Source organism: Myzus persicae, unplaced genomic scaffold (genome assembly GCF_001856785.1).
Source record: "Myzus persicae strain clone G006 unplaced genomic scaffold, MPER_G0061.0, whole genome shotgun sequence".
Classification (NCBI taxonomy): Eukaryota; Metazoa; Arthropoda; class Insecta; order Hemiptera; family Aphididae; genus Myzus; species Myzus persicae.
Genome location: NW_019104199.1, coordinates 96,832 through 111,067, shown reverse-complemented (window position 1 = coordinate 111,067; position 14,236 = coordinate 96,832). Strand labels below are relative to the sequence as shown.

The 14,236-nt window shown below is 30.1% G+C and overlaps 2 protein-coding genes across 2 annotated transcripts; one reads left to right on the top strand and one right to left on the bottom strand.

Annotated features, from left to right (window-relative positions):
* The first annotated feature begins 5,662 nt into the window (after positions 1–5,662).
* LOC111039871 lies at positions 5,663–7,183 on the top strand. Its single transcript, XM_022323515.1, has 6 exons — positions 5,663–5,695; positions 5,798–5,943; positions 6,308–6,540; positions 6,629–6,820; positions 6,891–7,029; positions 7,117–7,183. Exons 1-6 carry the CDS (start codon positions 5,663–5,665, stop codon positions 7,181–7,183), a joined length of 810 nt encoding a protein of 269 aa, XP_022179207.1.
* Positions 7,184–11,090: 3,907 nt separating this feature from the next.
* Positions 11,091–13,139, bottom strand: LOC111039870. Its single transcript, XM_022323514.1, has 3 exons — positions 12,955–13,139; positions 12,755–12,894; positions 11,091–11,128 (listed from the first exon to the last, which is right to left on the bottom strand). The coding sequence occupies exons 1-3, from the start codon at positions 13,137–13,139 to the stop codon at positions 11,091–11,093; spliced, it is 363 nt and encodes a 120-aa protein (XP_022179206.1).
* Between the last annotated feature and the right edge of the window lie 1,097 nt (positions 13,140–14,236).

Below are 14,236 nucleotides of genomic sequence, written 5' to 3'. Positions count from 1 at the left end.
GTGATGCCTCGTTAGCGGCACTCGTCGCTACGCTAGTCGGCGCCGTCGCTCCGCTCCGCAAATCGAAAATATCCCTCGACTTGCTATGCAACACCACCTAAAGTTGGTCACAGTGTAACGGCTGTTATACCATAGTACAACCACTCTTGTCATTCAAAAGCTTATCACTACCGAAACGGTGGCGGCGAAATGTCCAGTTCCGCAAATTACATTGTTCCTTCTAGAAAAACAGTATCAAATAGTTGACTCATACAAATGTACGAAAGTGTTAAAGAATAAGTTAAAAATGAATTACATGATTTGACTGCTTTATCTTTGACTACAGATGGTTGGACATCTATCAAAACCAACATTATATAGCCTTAACCGTCCATTTTCTAAATTCAGAGACTAAATTTGTGTTCTTGGCTAATTGGTTGCATTAACTTCAATGATAGATGTACGTCAGATGAACTTGACCAGTTTTTGTTGGCTACTGTTAAAAAATGGAATATTGATAATAAAATATCAGCAGTTATCACAGACAATGCTGCAAATATAGTTGGTGCTGTACGAAAAAACAAATGGAGACATATCCCATGCTTTGCTCATGTTCTTAATATCGGTATTCAACGTGAACTGGTATATTTAAAAACTGTAATAACAAAAATAAAAAATATAGTTGAATTTTTCAAGCAGTTCTGGGGCTCAACATAAGCTAAAGAATTATCAAAAACAAATGGCATTACCAGACCTTAAACTTATTCAAGAGTGCAAAACTCGTTGGAATTCAGCATTTCAAATGATGGAAAGGATACTTAAGTTAAAAGAACGTGTGTTGTCAACATTAGCCATAACAAATAATGATTTGAACTGCATTCCTGGTGATGAATGGCAAGTAGTATCTTCTGCATGTACATTTCTAAACATTTTTCATGAAGTAACCACTGAGATGAGTACTGAAAATGTTGTAACTATTTCAAAACAAAATTTTTTTTATATGCTCTTACTGGATTATTTGCATAAATATATTTTTGACATCAATATGCAACAAGAAATCATTTCAATGGCTGCAGAAATAAAGGCCATTGAACAAGTACTTCAAAAGTGTAGAAGACAACGATGTACAGTCACAAACAATTTTCCTCGATGCTAGGTTTAAAAAATTTGGATTTTCCAGTAGTGAAAATGTTGATACATGCAAATTAAAGCTGGGAAGAAAATTACAGCAAATTAGTTTAGAATTGACAAACGATCTTGTTAAAGAACGTCCAGCTACTTATATTGTACAAACTTAATCGAGTATTTGGAAATAGTTTGATGATCAAGTCAGTTCTGTTCTTCATCAAAATACTCCATGAGTTGCAAGCATTGTAGAGTTGGACAAATAATTGAGTGAAAGCCTCCTAAATCGTCAACTTTGAAGTGGTGGTCTGATAGAAAGTATGTATATCCCAGATTATATGAAATGGTTAAGAGACGACTTTGAGTACCAGCAAAATCGGTTCCCAGTGAACGAGTTTTTTCAAAAGTGGCTGTTTTTTCATTAAACACCAATGTGTTTGGCGTAAATCCAAACTATTTCTGGAATGGTAGACAAGTATAAAGCAGACTCAGAGTTTTCATTGCAAGTCCGTTATTTGTCTGCCTTGGCTTTTGTTCCGGAAAATTACGTAATTGACGCATTTGAGACATTGTGTGAAAGTACGTATTACACTAATAATGAAGACGTGTTAGAACCACTTATTTCCTATTTTGAGGATACATGGATTGGTCGTCCAAATAGATTTAGAAGGAGAAATTCCAGATTTCCTATTTCACTGTGGAACTGCTTTAGGTCTACTATATCTGTTTTACCCAGAACAAATAATTATGTTGAAGGATGGCATAGAGGCTTTAATAACTTATTGAGTTCATGTCATCCAACAATATGGAAATTTATTGAAGCAATTCAAAAGGAACAGAGTTTAAATGAAATGAAAATAAATCAATACATAGCGGGCACTGTTGAACCATCCAAAAAACGTAAAAGGGATACACTTAAAGAATTAGTTAATGACAACGACAATAGGGACAGACTAGAATACCTAAGGGGTGTTGCCTATAATTTAAAGTACCAAATTTAATAATTATTTATTGTATTTATTATTATTTATTTATTAAATTTTTCAAATATTTTTAATTTATATACTTATATATTATAATTTTAGGAAAAATGTCAAATTTTAATTGTATTTTTTTATAGTATTTTGACGTATTTTAAGGTTTTTATGAAAAATATATATAATAGAATATTTTAATTTTCGCTATTATTGTTTTCGCTGTTAAAACCATTCGCGATTTTTCCCACACAACAATTATCAATCAATACGATTGTATAAATATTCAAAATAGATTGCAGTTTAAATATTTAAAATAAAATATGTGTGCATCATTGAATAAATATATATATTTTTTAATGGTAATCGAAATATTTAATACTGATTAATAAACATTTAAATAAAAATATTTTTTTTTCAATCAACATTTTGGATTACAGGAACTTTTAATTGTAATGCATATTAAATATATTTTAATAATAATTTATTGAATGTTGGCGTATCATAATTTATTCAATATATATATTTAAAATGTAATTTTTATTTATTTTTCATTAATTCAAAAAATTTTAACTTGTAGTAAAAATATATTTAAATAATATTAATAATAAATATTAAAAAGGTTGGCAAATGGTTGCATCACATTGTAGTCGTATTAGTATAGTCTGTCAGTCTACTGCAGAGTGCAGATACTGTAGTAGATTGTGCATACTACATGATACTGCATAGGTACTACATAGTTAATAACAAAAACAGTATAAATATACTACAGCAATTAATAATATTATCGTATTATATCGTCGGCTAAGACGTAATACCTCATAAGTCAAAAATATTAATTTATAAGTTAAAAAAAAATTATGAATAAAATATTATTGAGTCTACGCTAGTCACAAGTCACAACCGGTGTATATCTAAAATCTGTAGTTGTACTTATCGTACAATGTACTATATACAATAATAATATGCTATAATATAATATAGCAATTTTACTTATTGTCTTGATTTCAACATTTTCGTTATTGACTCCCTATTATTAAATATTAATAATACATTATACGTAATTTTCCGTTACCGCACCGCTCTATTCCGCATAACCATAATAATATGCTTCGTCCTCCATCCAGATCCAATATTAAAAAGTCGGGTAAAACCACCGTCTACCGATAAATATTATAACTGTTATCTGTGTGTAAAACGAATTCTATGTTTAGACATGGAACACGTAGGCAATGAGTGAAGTACGGGCCGCGGGGCGCGCGACAACGGTCTGGCGGTGTTAACGATTATTATATTTATATTATATATAGATATGATTTGATTAGATTAATTTTATTTTATTATTTCGTGATTTTGTCTTCAGTACAGTCGTCTGTCAGACGTTCGTTTCTGAGTTTCAGACATTTCACTTGTGTATTTGTGTTTACTCTTTACTGTAAACGATCGTTATCCATCTGGCATCTTGGCATTTTGCGACATTTGCAGTTCGCTTCATTATAGTTCATAGCATTTTACGTACTGTGTAAGCTACACCAGGTAAGTATACAATTTCATTCGTAAAACATAATTTAGGTATATTGTATAATAAAATATAATAATGAATAGGTAGGTAATAGGTATTTTTTATATTTTTTGTCCAATTAAACCAGTAATGCGATTATACAGTTTTATGAACCCTCTATTTTTACCTATTTTAATTTTATAAAGCTTAACTTGAAACACATTTTTGTTTTTATATTAGATTATTTGTTTTTGTTTAATCATTTTTTAAATTTTTTCTAATTTCTTCTCCATAACTACTTGTATTATTTAAAATACAAGTTTTGGCATTATTTACGATACCCATTGCCTCAACTAGAGGTATATCTGATGCTTCAAGGCGTGTTATACAGCTTGGTATATTTCCATAGTTGGATTTTATGAATATCAAGTTAGCTTCAATTTCTTTGTCTGCCATTAAATGTTGCGCTTTTTTGATAGCTATGGCATCGTTTTCTTCAAATCCATCAATAACTGTTTTAATAAATTGAAAATATTCACAGTAGTATACCGACGCTTCTATCCAAGTACCCCAACGTGTCAGTATTGGTTGAGGTGGTAAAGGAATAGTTGGGCCCATACATTTAAACTTTAGAACTCTAGAAGGTGCTTTTAAAAAAATTTTCTTTACATTTGATATCAATGCATCCACTTTAGGAAAATGCTCTCGCACTTCTTCAGCTACCCTGTGTAGACCGTGTGCGAGGCATGTGACGTGTTCCATTTTTGAGTACAGAGCTTTTATATTTTTACCTGCTTTAACCATGTATGGAGCTGCGTCGCTGATAAACAATAAAACATTATCGTGTTTTACTCCATTTGGCCATATTATACCCATAGATCTGTCAAACAATTTGGTAATAGTGCTATTATTAGCTTTTTCCAGCACTTCACAGTTTAATAAAAACGATTTTCCGGGCTCAGATATTTCTAGTGTACCAACTATTACATTGGCAACATATCTACCTTCGACGTCAGAGGTCTCATCAATACTAACCCATATTTTTTTATGTTCAACGTATTTTCGAATAGAATTAATAGTTTCATTAAAACATTTATCGACATAGTTTTTTCGCAATGTAGACTCATCTGGAATTTTTTTGTCTGTATGTTTTTCTAAAAAATTACTAAGTAACTTGTTCTTCAGTTTATTGAATGGAATATTTGCAGATAGCATAGCCATGCAAAGTTCTTTATTAAAAATGTTTGTTTTATCATTGTTTAATACGTTATTTAAGAGTTGTTGAGGTTTCTCATTTTTTTTTTTCATCAATTTTAATCCATTAATATGTTTTTCTCTTGAAATATGTTGCTGAATTGAAAATTTTTTTTCAGCCGCAACTTTAATGTTACAAATTTTGCAGAGTAAAATAGTCCCATCTGTTGTAAATACGTCTCTACCAAATTCATTTACGTAGCCACTCAAGCGCGAAGAAGTAGATTCTTTTATTTTAGGCATTGTACAAACGAACGAATTAACACAACGAAAAACGAAATAAACGCGACCACGACGTGACACGAACTAACCGATTAATAATATTATATTTTATTATTTGCCAAGTCCGAGCGATTATAAATAAAGATAAGATAGACAATATTGTATGTATACTGTATAGTTCTGGTTTATAAATTGTAAGAAANCACGTGTTATATTAAATACAAGTGTAATATTAAACAGAGCTTGAAACCTATTTTCGTTACCGATTTTGAACACCTGTTTAAACCGTTAAAAACCGAAACCGAAATCGGAAAAAATTAATACCGGTATCCAAAACCGAAACAGAAATCGGAAAAAATCAAAACTGGTATCCAAAACCGAAACCGAAATCGGAATTTTTTTTCGGTTTCAAGCCCTTAAATACACGTGTTATATTAAATACACGTGTAATATTAAATACACATGTTATATTAAATACACGTGTAATATTAAATACACGTGTTATATTAAATACACGTGTAACATTAAATACACGGATCAATACACGGGTTTCATAATTACACGTGTACCCGTGTATATAAGTACACGTGAAATCGTAAGCCCTAATATGAACGCTTTAAAGGATTTGCCAATGTTTCAAGTGGCTAGGATGCAAATTATAATTTAGCAGCTATAACTGATTTTTTAAGACTCAAACTATTGATATAAGTACTCATTAATTATTAAATTAATACATGTTTAGAGTACTCTGAATATGTTCAATATATTAGAGGCTGTATTTGTTCAATTCTCACGCCCTTCTAACTATTCAAAATTATCTGAAATCCAGTCAAAACTAAGAATAAAAAAAGCTATTATTACTAATGTTTTAAGAATTTGTGACACAAGGTGGGTCTGCTGTTTTAAAAACAATGAAGCTATGCTAAATAATTATACAGCAATTATACAGCAATAGTAAATTTTTTATTACCTTAGGGTCCCGTTCTGCCCCACTTTCCCCTTCTGTCAAATTGTTAAACATTTCAAACGTAGCACATCCGTTAGTGATGAACTTAGGAAACAACAGTTAAATAAAGGCATATTAATTTTTAATAGAAAACTTATGTTCTAAACAAAATATATTTATAATTTTATTTATTATTTATTTTTAATTTACAGTTTTTTTTAATATTTAGGCATAAAAGAAGGTGCAGTTAAAAAATTGATACTCGATGTCAGTACACGTTGGAATAGTGTTTTTTACATGCTGCAGATTTGTCGAGCTCTCTAAAACTATATCTGATATAATGCTAACACGGCCTGATGGCCCAGAAATGATAACAGTTGGACGGCTCCAAGAGGTAAATGATATAATTGTGGTTTTGAGTCCTCTGGAAATTGAGATGTCAGCTGAGAACTTTGTTACAATTAGTAAGGTTTTACCCATTGTCAGTTGCTTGACCAATGGTGTAAGTTCTCAACTACCCAAGACTGAATTAAGGGAAAGTTTTAAAGTTTCTGTCATTGGCCAGTTGCAGAAGCGCTTTGGCAATTTGAAAAATTTTTAATCTTTGTCCTGTGGCGACATTATTAGACCCGCGCTTTAAGAACTTACATTTCAAAGACCCGGCCGCCTGTGCTAATGCCATAAAAAAACTGAAGGAAATGGTTTCTAACAACAAAATGTCACTATCGTCGTCTTCAGAAGAAGAAACCAATGAAAGTTCGCAATACGTCTGGGAATACCATCAAGGACTAGCCCAAAGACGGACTAGGGCATCCAGCAGTAGGCATAATAATTCACCATCGGATCAACTCGTAATGAACTATTTATCAACACCAGTCACTTCCCTTAGAAACTTGGGAAGATATGAAGTCGGTATACCCATTGATTCATATGGAAGCTCAGAAAGTATTTTGTGTGGTTGCGACATCTGTTCCGTCAGAAGGGCTGTTTTCAAAAGCTGGAGCTACTCTTTCCAAAGAAAGAAACCGGTGATTTATTTATTATAATTGAATATAAATTATTATATTATAAAGCTATATATTTCGTATTTTACTAATTAATTAATCTGTTTTTAGATTATTGGGGGAAAGACTTTCAAAGCTGTTGTTCCTGGGGTTGATAGATGACACTTATTGGTTTTAGTTAGTTAGTAGTTAGTTAGTTTATAGTTATTTAGCTTTCTAGCTATTCTAGTTTTAAAGCATTTGTGTATAATTTTTTTTTTACTGAGCATTTTTTTATATTATTAGTTTTTATAAATTATCATATTTAATAATATACTGTATTAAATACGTCTGTGTTAATATTGTTTACCCTGTGCGCCCTACGGCAGATTATTTAATATTATTTAAAGACTAGATAATTATAGGTTCCAAGTAAACAATTTATCTTGAAACTTTTGTACAACACTACATTTTGTTTCCTATAGTGCTGGATTATCATTATTATTTTTATTGTTATTATTATTCCATTACATGAAATAAAAAAAATTGTATACATGAATATATTTTTTAAAAATAATAATGTTACATTGAACTAAATAAATAATATTATCAATAATATTTAACTAGTTATTTTATAACTGCCAAGTTAAAAACTTTTTATAACACATATATGAGTTATGAACATTTGTATTTAATATTATTAATTATATTTCTAAACATATAACCAATAAAAAAAAATTAATGATTCATACATTTTCCTGGTAATGAAAAAATATCAAACAAGCTACGTTTAAGTGTTCAATACTGAACAATGTAGGTATAGGTATTTTAATATGTATTAAAGAAAAATTTAAAGGAAGATAATCTACTTCTGTCTACCACTATTATTCTATATTTCTACGACCTAAGTGAAAATTCATAATATCCTCTACCGTCGATGTATTTCGATTTTTCACTCAAATATTTTTTGAAAAATATCGATATTCCAGTAGTAAGGCCGTGATCGGTGATTGCCGCCTCGTGTCAACAAGTGTCTTCGCAACTCCGCCCGTGGTGTAAGTAGAAGTGCTGTGGTCGTCAGCTGCCGCCTCGTATGGCGAGTGTATTCCCCGTTATGTTGATTCGTCCGTGGTGTAGGCAAGAGCGCTGTGATCGTCAATTACCGCCTCGTATAACCAGTTTGTTTCTAATTGGATATGTTGACGATTGTAGTGTTGATGGAAGCCTGTGTGAGCTCCGTTAATGTGACCGGCTTATATATGGTGTTCCGTGCCGACTATGGTGCGGTCAGTATAGGTACGGAAAAGTAGGCCGCGATCGTCACTCGCCTACCGGCCGTTTTTAGTGAAACCAAGGAGTATTATTATTATTATTTTATTGTAGTTATGGATGGTTTTCTGGCGGTATTCCTTCTCATTTTAGTTTTTGTTTTTGTTGACTCGTTGGTATGTTATCACAAATAATAATAACAATAATTTTGTGTGGTTATATTCGTATCGTCTTAAAAGTCGTACCGTGGCTTGCGTTATAATATTTCTTGTGTTCAACTTTGGTTTTGTAATTAACGCGGGTTTTAAAGTTTGAATTTGTTTTTGCCTTTTTGTTAGTTATATTGTACAATAGAAGTTTACAGTTTATAATAGTCTAATGTCTACTTTAATATGATATTTTTTTTTTACATTATATAGTACCTACATTACATGATTTGAAATTATATTAGGCGGGAAAACGTTTGGAAACCCGTACTGTAAACCGGCCGGTAGGCGCTTGACGATCGCGGCCTACTTTTCGTGGACCGCACTGTAGTATACCACGGGTGTGCCACCGTGCAGATCCGTGCTTACCGTCGGTATTGTTTACCTCACTATTTGCACAGTTTTAGACTTATGGTTATGGGAAGGGTGTTGTTGGTTTCGTCATAGTCTCCCCTATGAATAGTCGTACTTGTTAGGGACGTACGTTGACTAAAGGGTTTCCAATTCACCTCTAAATCCTTATGATGGTGTCATGGGCGACCATAGGTAACATTTTAGGGGGGTCAAAATAAAAAATTTCGGTAATAAGGTAATATTGTGGTAATATTTATTGAGCTACAAGTTCATAATATTTTTTTCCAGAGGGGGGGAAAGTGCCCTGTCTTGTGTCTGTGTTACTTGTTTTTCCGGCGGGAATTTGTATTGTGTTTATTTAGATATTAATATATTACAATGATGTTTTTTTTTAAATATATTAATACGTTGGATCTTAAATATCCATGTACATTTATTTTAAAACATATTATTTTTTATCAATTGAATTTGAATCATTTTTCATTTAATCGTCGTCGAAGAAACAAGGCAGATAAAACATACATTGTAATAGTAATATTATCATATTGTCATTGGTGAGTACCTATATTATTTTTAATATTTATTTTTCACAAGTGCATATAATTTTTTCTTAAATTAATATTATTTATTAAAATTAAAAACTTATATATTTTTTTTTTTAACTAACAATAAGCATATTATATAATATTCTTTATCTAAATTATATAGAATCGTAATATTTTTAAGTCATTTTTTCTAGTCGCTTTATTATTTAAGTATTAATACTAGGATCACATATTCACATGATCGTTAGACTTAGAATAATCCATTATGCATTTTTAATTGTAAAACTATTATGACCTAGAAAATACAATTTTTGTATTATAATTATTTCAGATATAAAGTAAAGAGATTGAATTAAATATGAAAATTGAAATGTCACAAAAAAATCAAAATTCTATAACTTCTTTCTTTGAGATACAGTCCAAACAAGAACTATCGCCTTCTACTGTATCAAGTGAGTTTAAAAAGTCGTCTAAAGTAATGGATTCCAATGAACAATCATTAATGGTTCCAAATATTAACCCATTGAGTTGTGATTCCCAATTAACCTCGCAATCAACCATTGATACTGATTATAATTGTCATGATATTGGATTTTATATTAATCGAACATTAACTGAAAAAGAAATAGCTATTGTATTGACACAAATTTGGGTTCCACAAATAGATTACAAATTTCCATCAAAATCATACATTGTACAAAATAAAACAAAACATTAAACATTTCAATATTCCTGGCTTTTAAAATTTCCTTGGCTGGCATATTCAACTAAATAAAACGGAGCTTACTGTAAAATATATGTAAGTTTCTCTAAGTCTGACATAATTCTCAGGGATTGGGTGCTTTAGTAAAAAATAAATATAATAACTGGAGAAAGGCAATAGAAGATTTCAATGAATACTCAAATCGGGAATATCATAAAACTTGTGTATATAGCGCTGATCATTTTCTTGAAGTCCAAAAAAATCCTTCTAAATCTATAATTTCTAAATTAGAAACAGGCAGAGTACATCAAATTGAAAAGAATCGAAAGAATATAATTCCAATAATTCGAACAATTATATTATGTATATTATATAAAAAAGAGTACAGGAAAGTTCCCCTATTTATAGCTATGAGATATTTTTTTTGTAATAATTAAATTTGATTAGGTATTTAAACAAGTATGCTAGGATGACACGTCTCCGCTCAGCATCGTTTTTCAAATCCAATTATGTATCATTAAATTTTAAAAAAAAACATTCATTATACAAAGACACACAACTGTACACCAGAGTGGTACCCACTCATGAACAATTTATACAATTTTAAAACTAACTACACAATTATTGGCTCTTTACATACGTTGGCTCCGGGGATATTCCTCGCTTGCCACCTTTAATCCGTGCCCAATGCAAATAATCAAGTATTATCATAGCATATGATGTGATTGGACTTTTTTATAATGGCATTATTATTTTCGTGCTGGTACCTAATTAATATTAATATATATTAATTGTGAGTTATGACATTCACATCTTGAAATGCTTATACACTAAACACAAAATGATAGACGGTATTTACGGTAGGTAGTAGCCAGTAGGTACCTACTCAGTACTTAGTATAATAGTTATAAAAACAATAAAAACACCCAATGTTACTTTGGAAAACATTTTCATTTTCAAAATTGAATAGTTGATTAATATTCATGATCTGAATAATTTAAATAAATTACATGGTTTATTACCGATAAATCACTTGAGAGTGACACATTTGTCAGTTCGCAGGACCACTAAAAAAAATAGGTAATTTATTAATATTATGTAATGTATTGGTATAGTATGAACTACAAAAAGGTACTATTGATGCATCAATGTGTGATTGTGTAGATACGTAATATACTAATATGTAGTTGATTCAGTATTTGGTCAAAATAATAATTTAATAACTTGATGAGTTAATTTAAATAAATAAGCAAATTAAGCATATTAATACTAATCAACAAGCATGTAGACGAAAATTCATCTTTATAAAAATAAATATATAGATATAGATAAAGTTGGATATTCTTAAAGCCTATGTTTCAGAAACTGGTATAGTTGAGGACTCTGTATTTAATTCCATTTCAAACTATCATGTAACAGTCAATAGTGTATGTGACTTTATGCATGATGTTTCAGAAGGTGTAGCAAGATATGATATGGCCATTATTATTAGTTATTTAATAAGCATTAAATATTTTTCACTTGAAGATCTAAACCATCGGGTAAGATTGTTTGAGTATGGTGTAATTGACAAAAAAAATTCTCCACCTCCTATTAGTCTCAATCATTTAAAAAATGGTTCTATTATTATGTCGGCATCTGAAATGTTGTATTTTTTTTAGGTATTTTGGACTCATTGTAGGAGAACTAGTTCCATTAAAAACCGAAATTTGGAAGTTATATATACACCTTCGGAAAATTATTGATCTGTGTTGTGCTAAAGTACTTCAGCCAGAATGTGCACATCTACTAGATGCTTTAGTTTCAGAACATAACAGATTATATTTACATTTTTCTAATAGTACATTAAAACCCAAATTTCATATCCTTACACATTATGGTCGTCTCCTTCTTAAAAATAGCCCAATTTCTTTGACATTTTCTTTAAGATTTGAATCAAAACACAAGGTTTTAAAAGCATATGCAAATGCCATACCAAATCGTATAAATTTTGTCCATACTTTATCACATAAACTTCAGTTGCAAATGGTTCATCGATTTTTAACTAAAAAAAGGATTAGAACCAGACTTAAAAGTTGGGTCATATTTAAAAATTAGTAGTATAGTAGAGTTAAAATTTATATTTCCTTCAGATATAAGTCCAAAGGCATTTTCAGCATCTTGGATAAAATTTAAAGGTATTACTTATAAACCGGGTATGCTGGTGATAGTAGAAATCAATTTAAACGGCTATCGAACGATTGAGAACGTTATACCTTTTTGACCGAACGATTGAGAACACTTAAAAATAACAAAGAACTTACCACTGACCCTAAAAAAACCCAAAAAAGAATACGATTGAGAACGAATTTACGTGCAACGTTGCCATATCATTTATTATTTATCATTTAACAAATATTCTAGAAAAAAGTTATATGTAATATAAATATGTTTAAAAGATTTTAAAAAATTTAGTATTATAAAAAAATGTAATAAATATGTAAAAAAAAAAGTAAAAAATGTAATACCTATGTATAAAAAATGTAATTACAAATGAGTTACCTATATATTAGTTATAGCGGGATAGCGTGATCCGACATAATCTAAATATTTTAATAAATTACCTGAACTTTTATTTGCTACATACCACATATATTTATTATGAATATTAATTAATTTTTCCTTTTGTTTTATTTGCATTTCTTTTTTTTTACCCTGTTCTATCGTTGCTATTTTTAATACAGTTTCTGATTGTGTTTCAATTAGTGTTTGAATAACAATATATATTGCTGGATGAGAACTGTAAAATTGGCTGTTAAATGTTCTATGAAAGCTTTCAGCGGCATTTGTGGTCCTAGAAAGTTATTAATTGTAGTAATTATTAATTTGCATGTATAATTTATTTGAAACTTACCTGGGATTTTCCGAAGGTTTCATTGCCCACAATTTCGCATTGAACGGACATCCAGGTTCTATGTAATTATTTAAAACATAATCTGAAAAAATGTGACCAATTTCTTCATTTGGGCAAACAGCGATTAACTCCACGAATGCATCTTCAACTTCGTCATGGTTTATAAATTGAAGACCAAAAAACATCTTAAGCCAATTTCCTAGGGCGTCATCAGAATTTTTATATGCATTTCGTAGTTTACTTTCACTATTTATCTAAAATAAAAATAAATGTTTCAATTAAAATTATATACTTTCCAATTTTTTATTGCTATAATTTTAAAAGTTTACTGTTTTAAAAATTAAAATAACAAAATAATTATAAGTATAATTTATTTTTAATTTACCTCTCGCCACCATGCTTGTCTTAGATGGAATCTGCAACCAATAATATTAACTTGAGGGAACATTTCTATCGCTGCTTTATGGGCTCCAAGTTCATAATCCAAGTGCAAATTAGTGATGTTTAACACTCGGTTTGTCATTTTAAAACATAAATCAATAATAAACTTCCACATATTACTGTACGTTTCTTTTAATTTGTCATTTAAAAAAAAGTATACTACAGGCACATAATGGCCATTTTTAAAACAATGAATTGTGTAAAGCTGAACAAAATATCTCGGTGCATATTCAAATGTACCGTCGCCAAAAAAGTCAGTACAAGTCGTCATAAATTCCATATTTTGTATTGTAGTTAAACATATAAACAGTTGATTGTCAGATACGTGAATAAATTGCTGACTTTTACACATAAAACTGTTTTCATTTTGATTTCCCTTAAGCTGAGTAAATGCTTCATCTAGTGACTTAGGAAATGGTGGATAATATTTTCTTCGTTTGGTGTACATAGTTTTCCTAATCGTATTATAGTCTTTATGACATAGAGTCGAATAATTGTCTGTTAAAAGTTCAGTGCGTATTATTTTATTCGGCTTTGTTGAAATGCAATCTACGGCTTTTCGCTTGCAGTTTTCACGTACAACTTGACGTTCTATAATAGAGGTAGGGATATCGGAATGATAATGCTTACCGAGTCTTTGAATCAATAATTTTTTTTCTGAGTCTGTTGGAATACTTGCAGTACATTTATTATTTGAACACTTCCATTTCAACCGTGTGTCTTTACGTTTCCGAATAAAATGATATTTATTACTATCTAATAGTACTAGATCTTCACCTCCTTCACTTCGTATAATTTTAATTTCATTATTTTCCATTATTTGACGAGTGATAATTTAAAA

What these genes read in the sequence shown, in the direction of transcription:
- LOC111039871 (XM_022323515.1), top strand. Translation starts at nt 5,663, where the DNA reads ATGAACGCTTTAAAGGATTTGCCAATGTTTCAA. An exon ending in AGGATTTGCCAATGTTTCAA is followed by an intron (nt 5,696 to 5,797) that starts GTGGCTAGGATG and finishes ATACATGTTTAG; the next exon opens with AGTACTCTGAATATGTTCAA. An exon ending in ACGGACTAGGGCATCCAGCA is followed by an intron (nt 6,821 to 6,890) that starts GTAGGCATAATA and finishes CACTTCCCTTAG; the next exon opens with AAACTTGGGAAGATATGAAG.
- LOC111039870 (XM_022323514.1), bottom strand. Translation starts at nt 13,139, where the DNA reads ATGTTTTTTGGTCTTCAATTTATAAACCATGACGAAGTTGAAGATGCA. An exon ending in AAACCTTCGGAAAATCCCAG is followed by an intron (nt 12,895 to 12,954) that starts GTAAGTTTCAAA and finishes ATAACTTTCTAG; the next exon opens with GACCACAAATGCCGCTGAAA. An exon ending in AATAGCAACGATAGAACAGG is followed by an intron (nt 11,129 to 12,754) that starts GTAAAAAAAAAG and finishes TATTTTTTTTAG; the next exon opens with TGGTCCTGCGAACTGACAAA.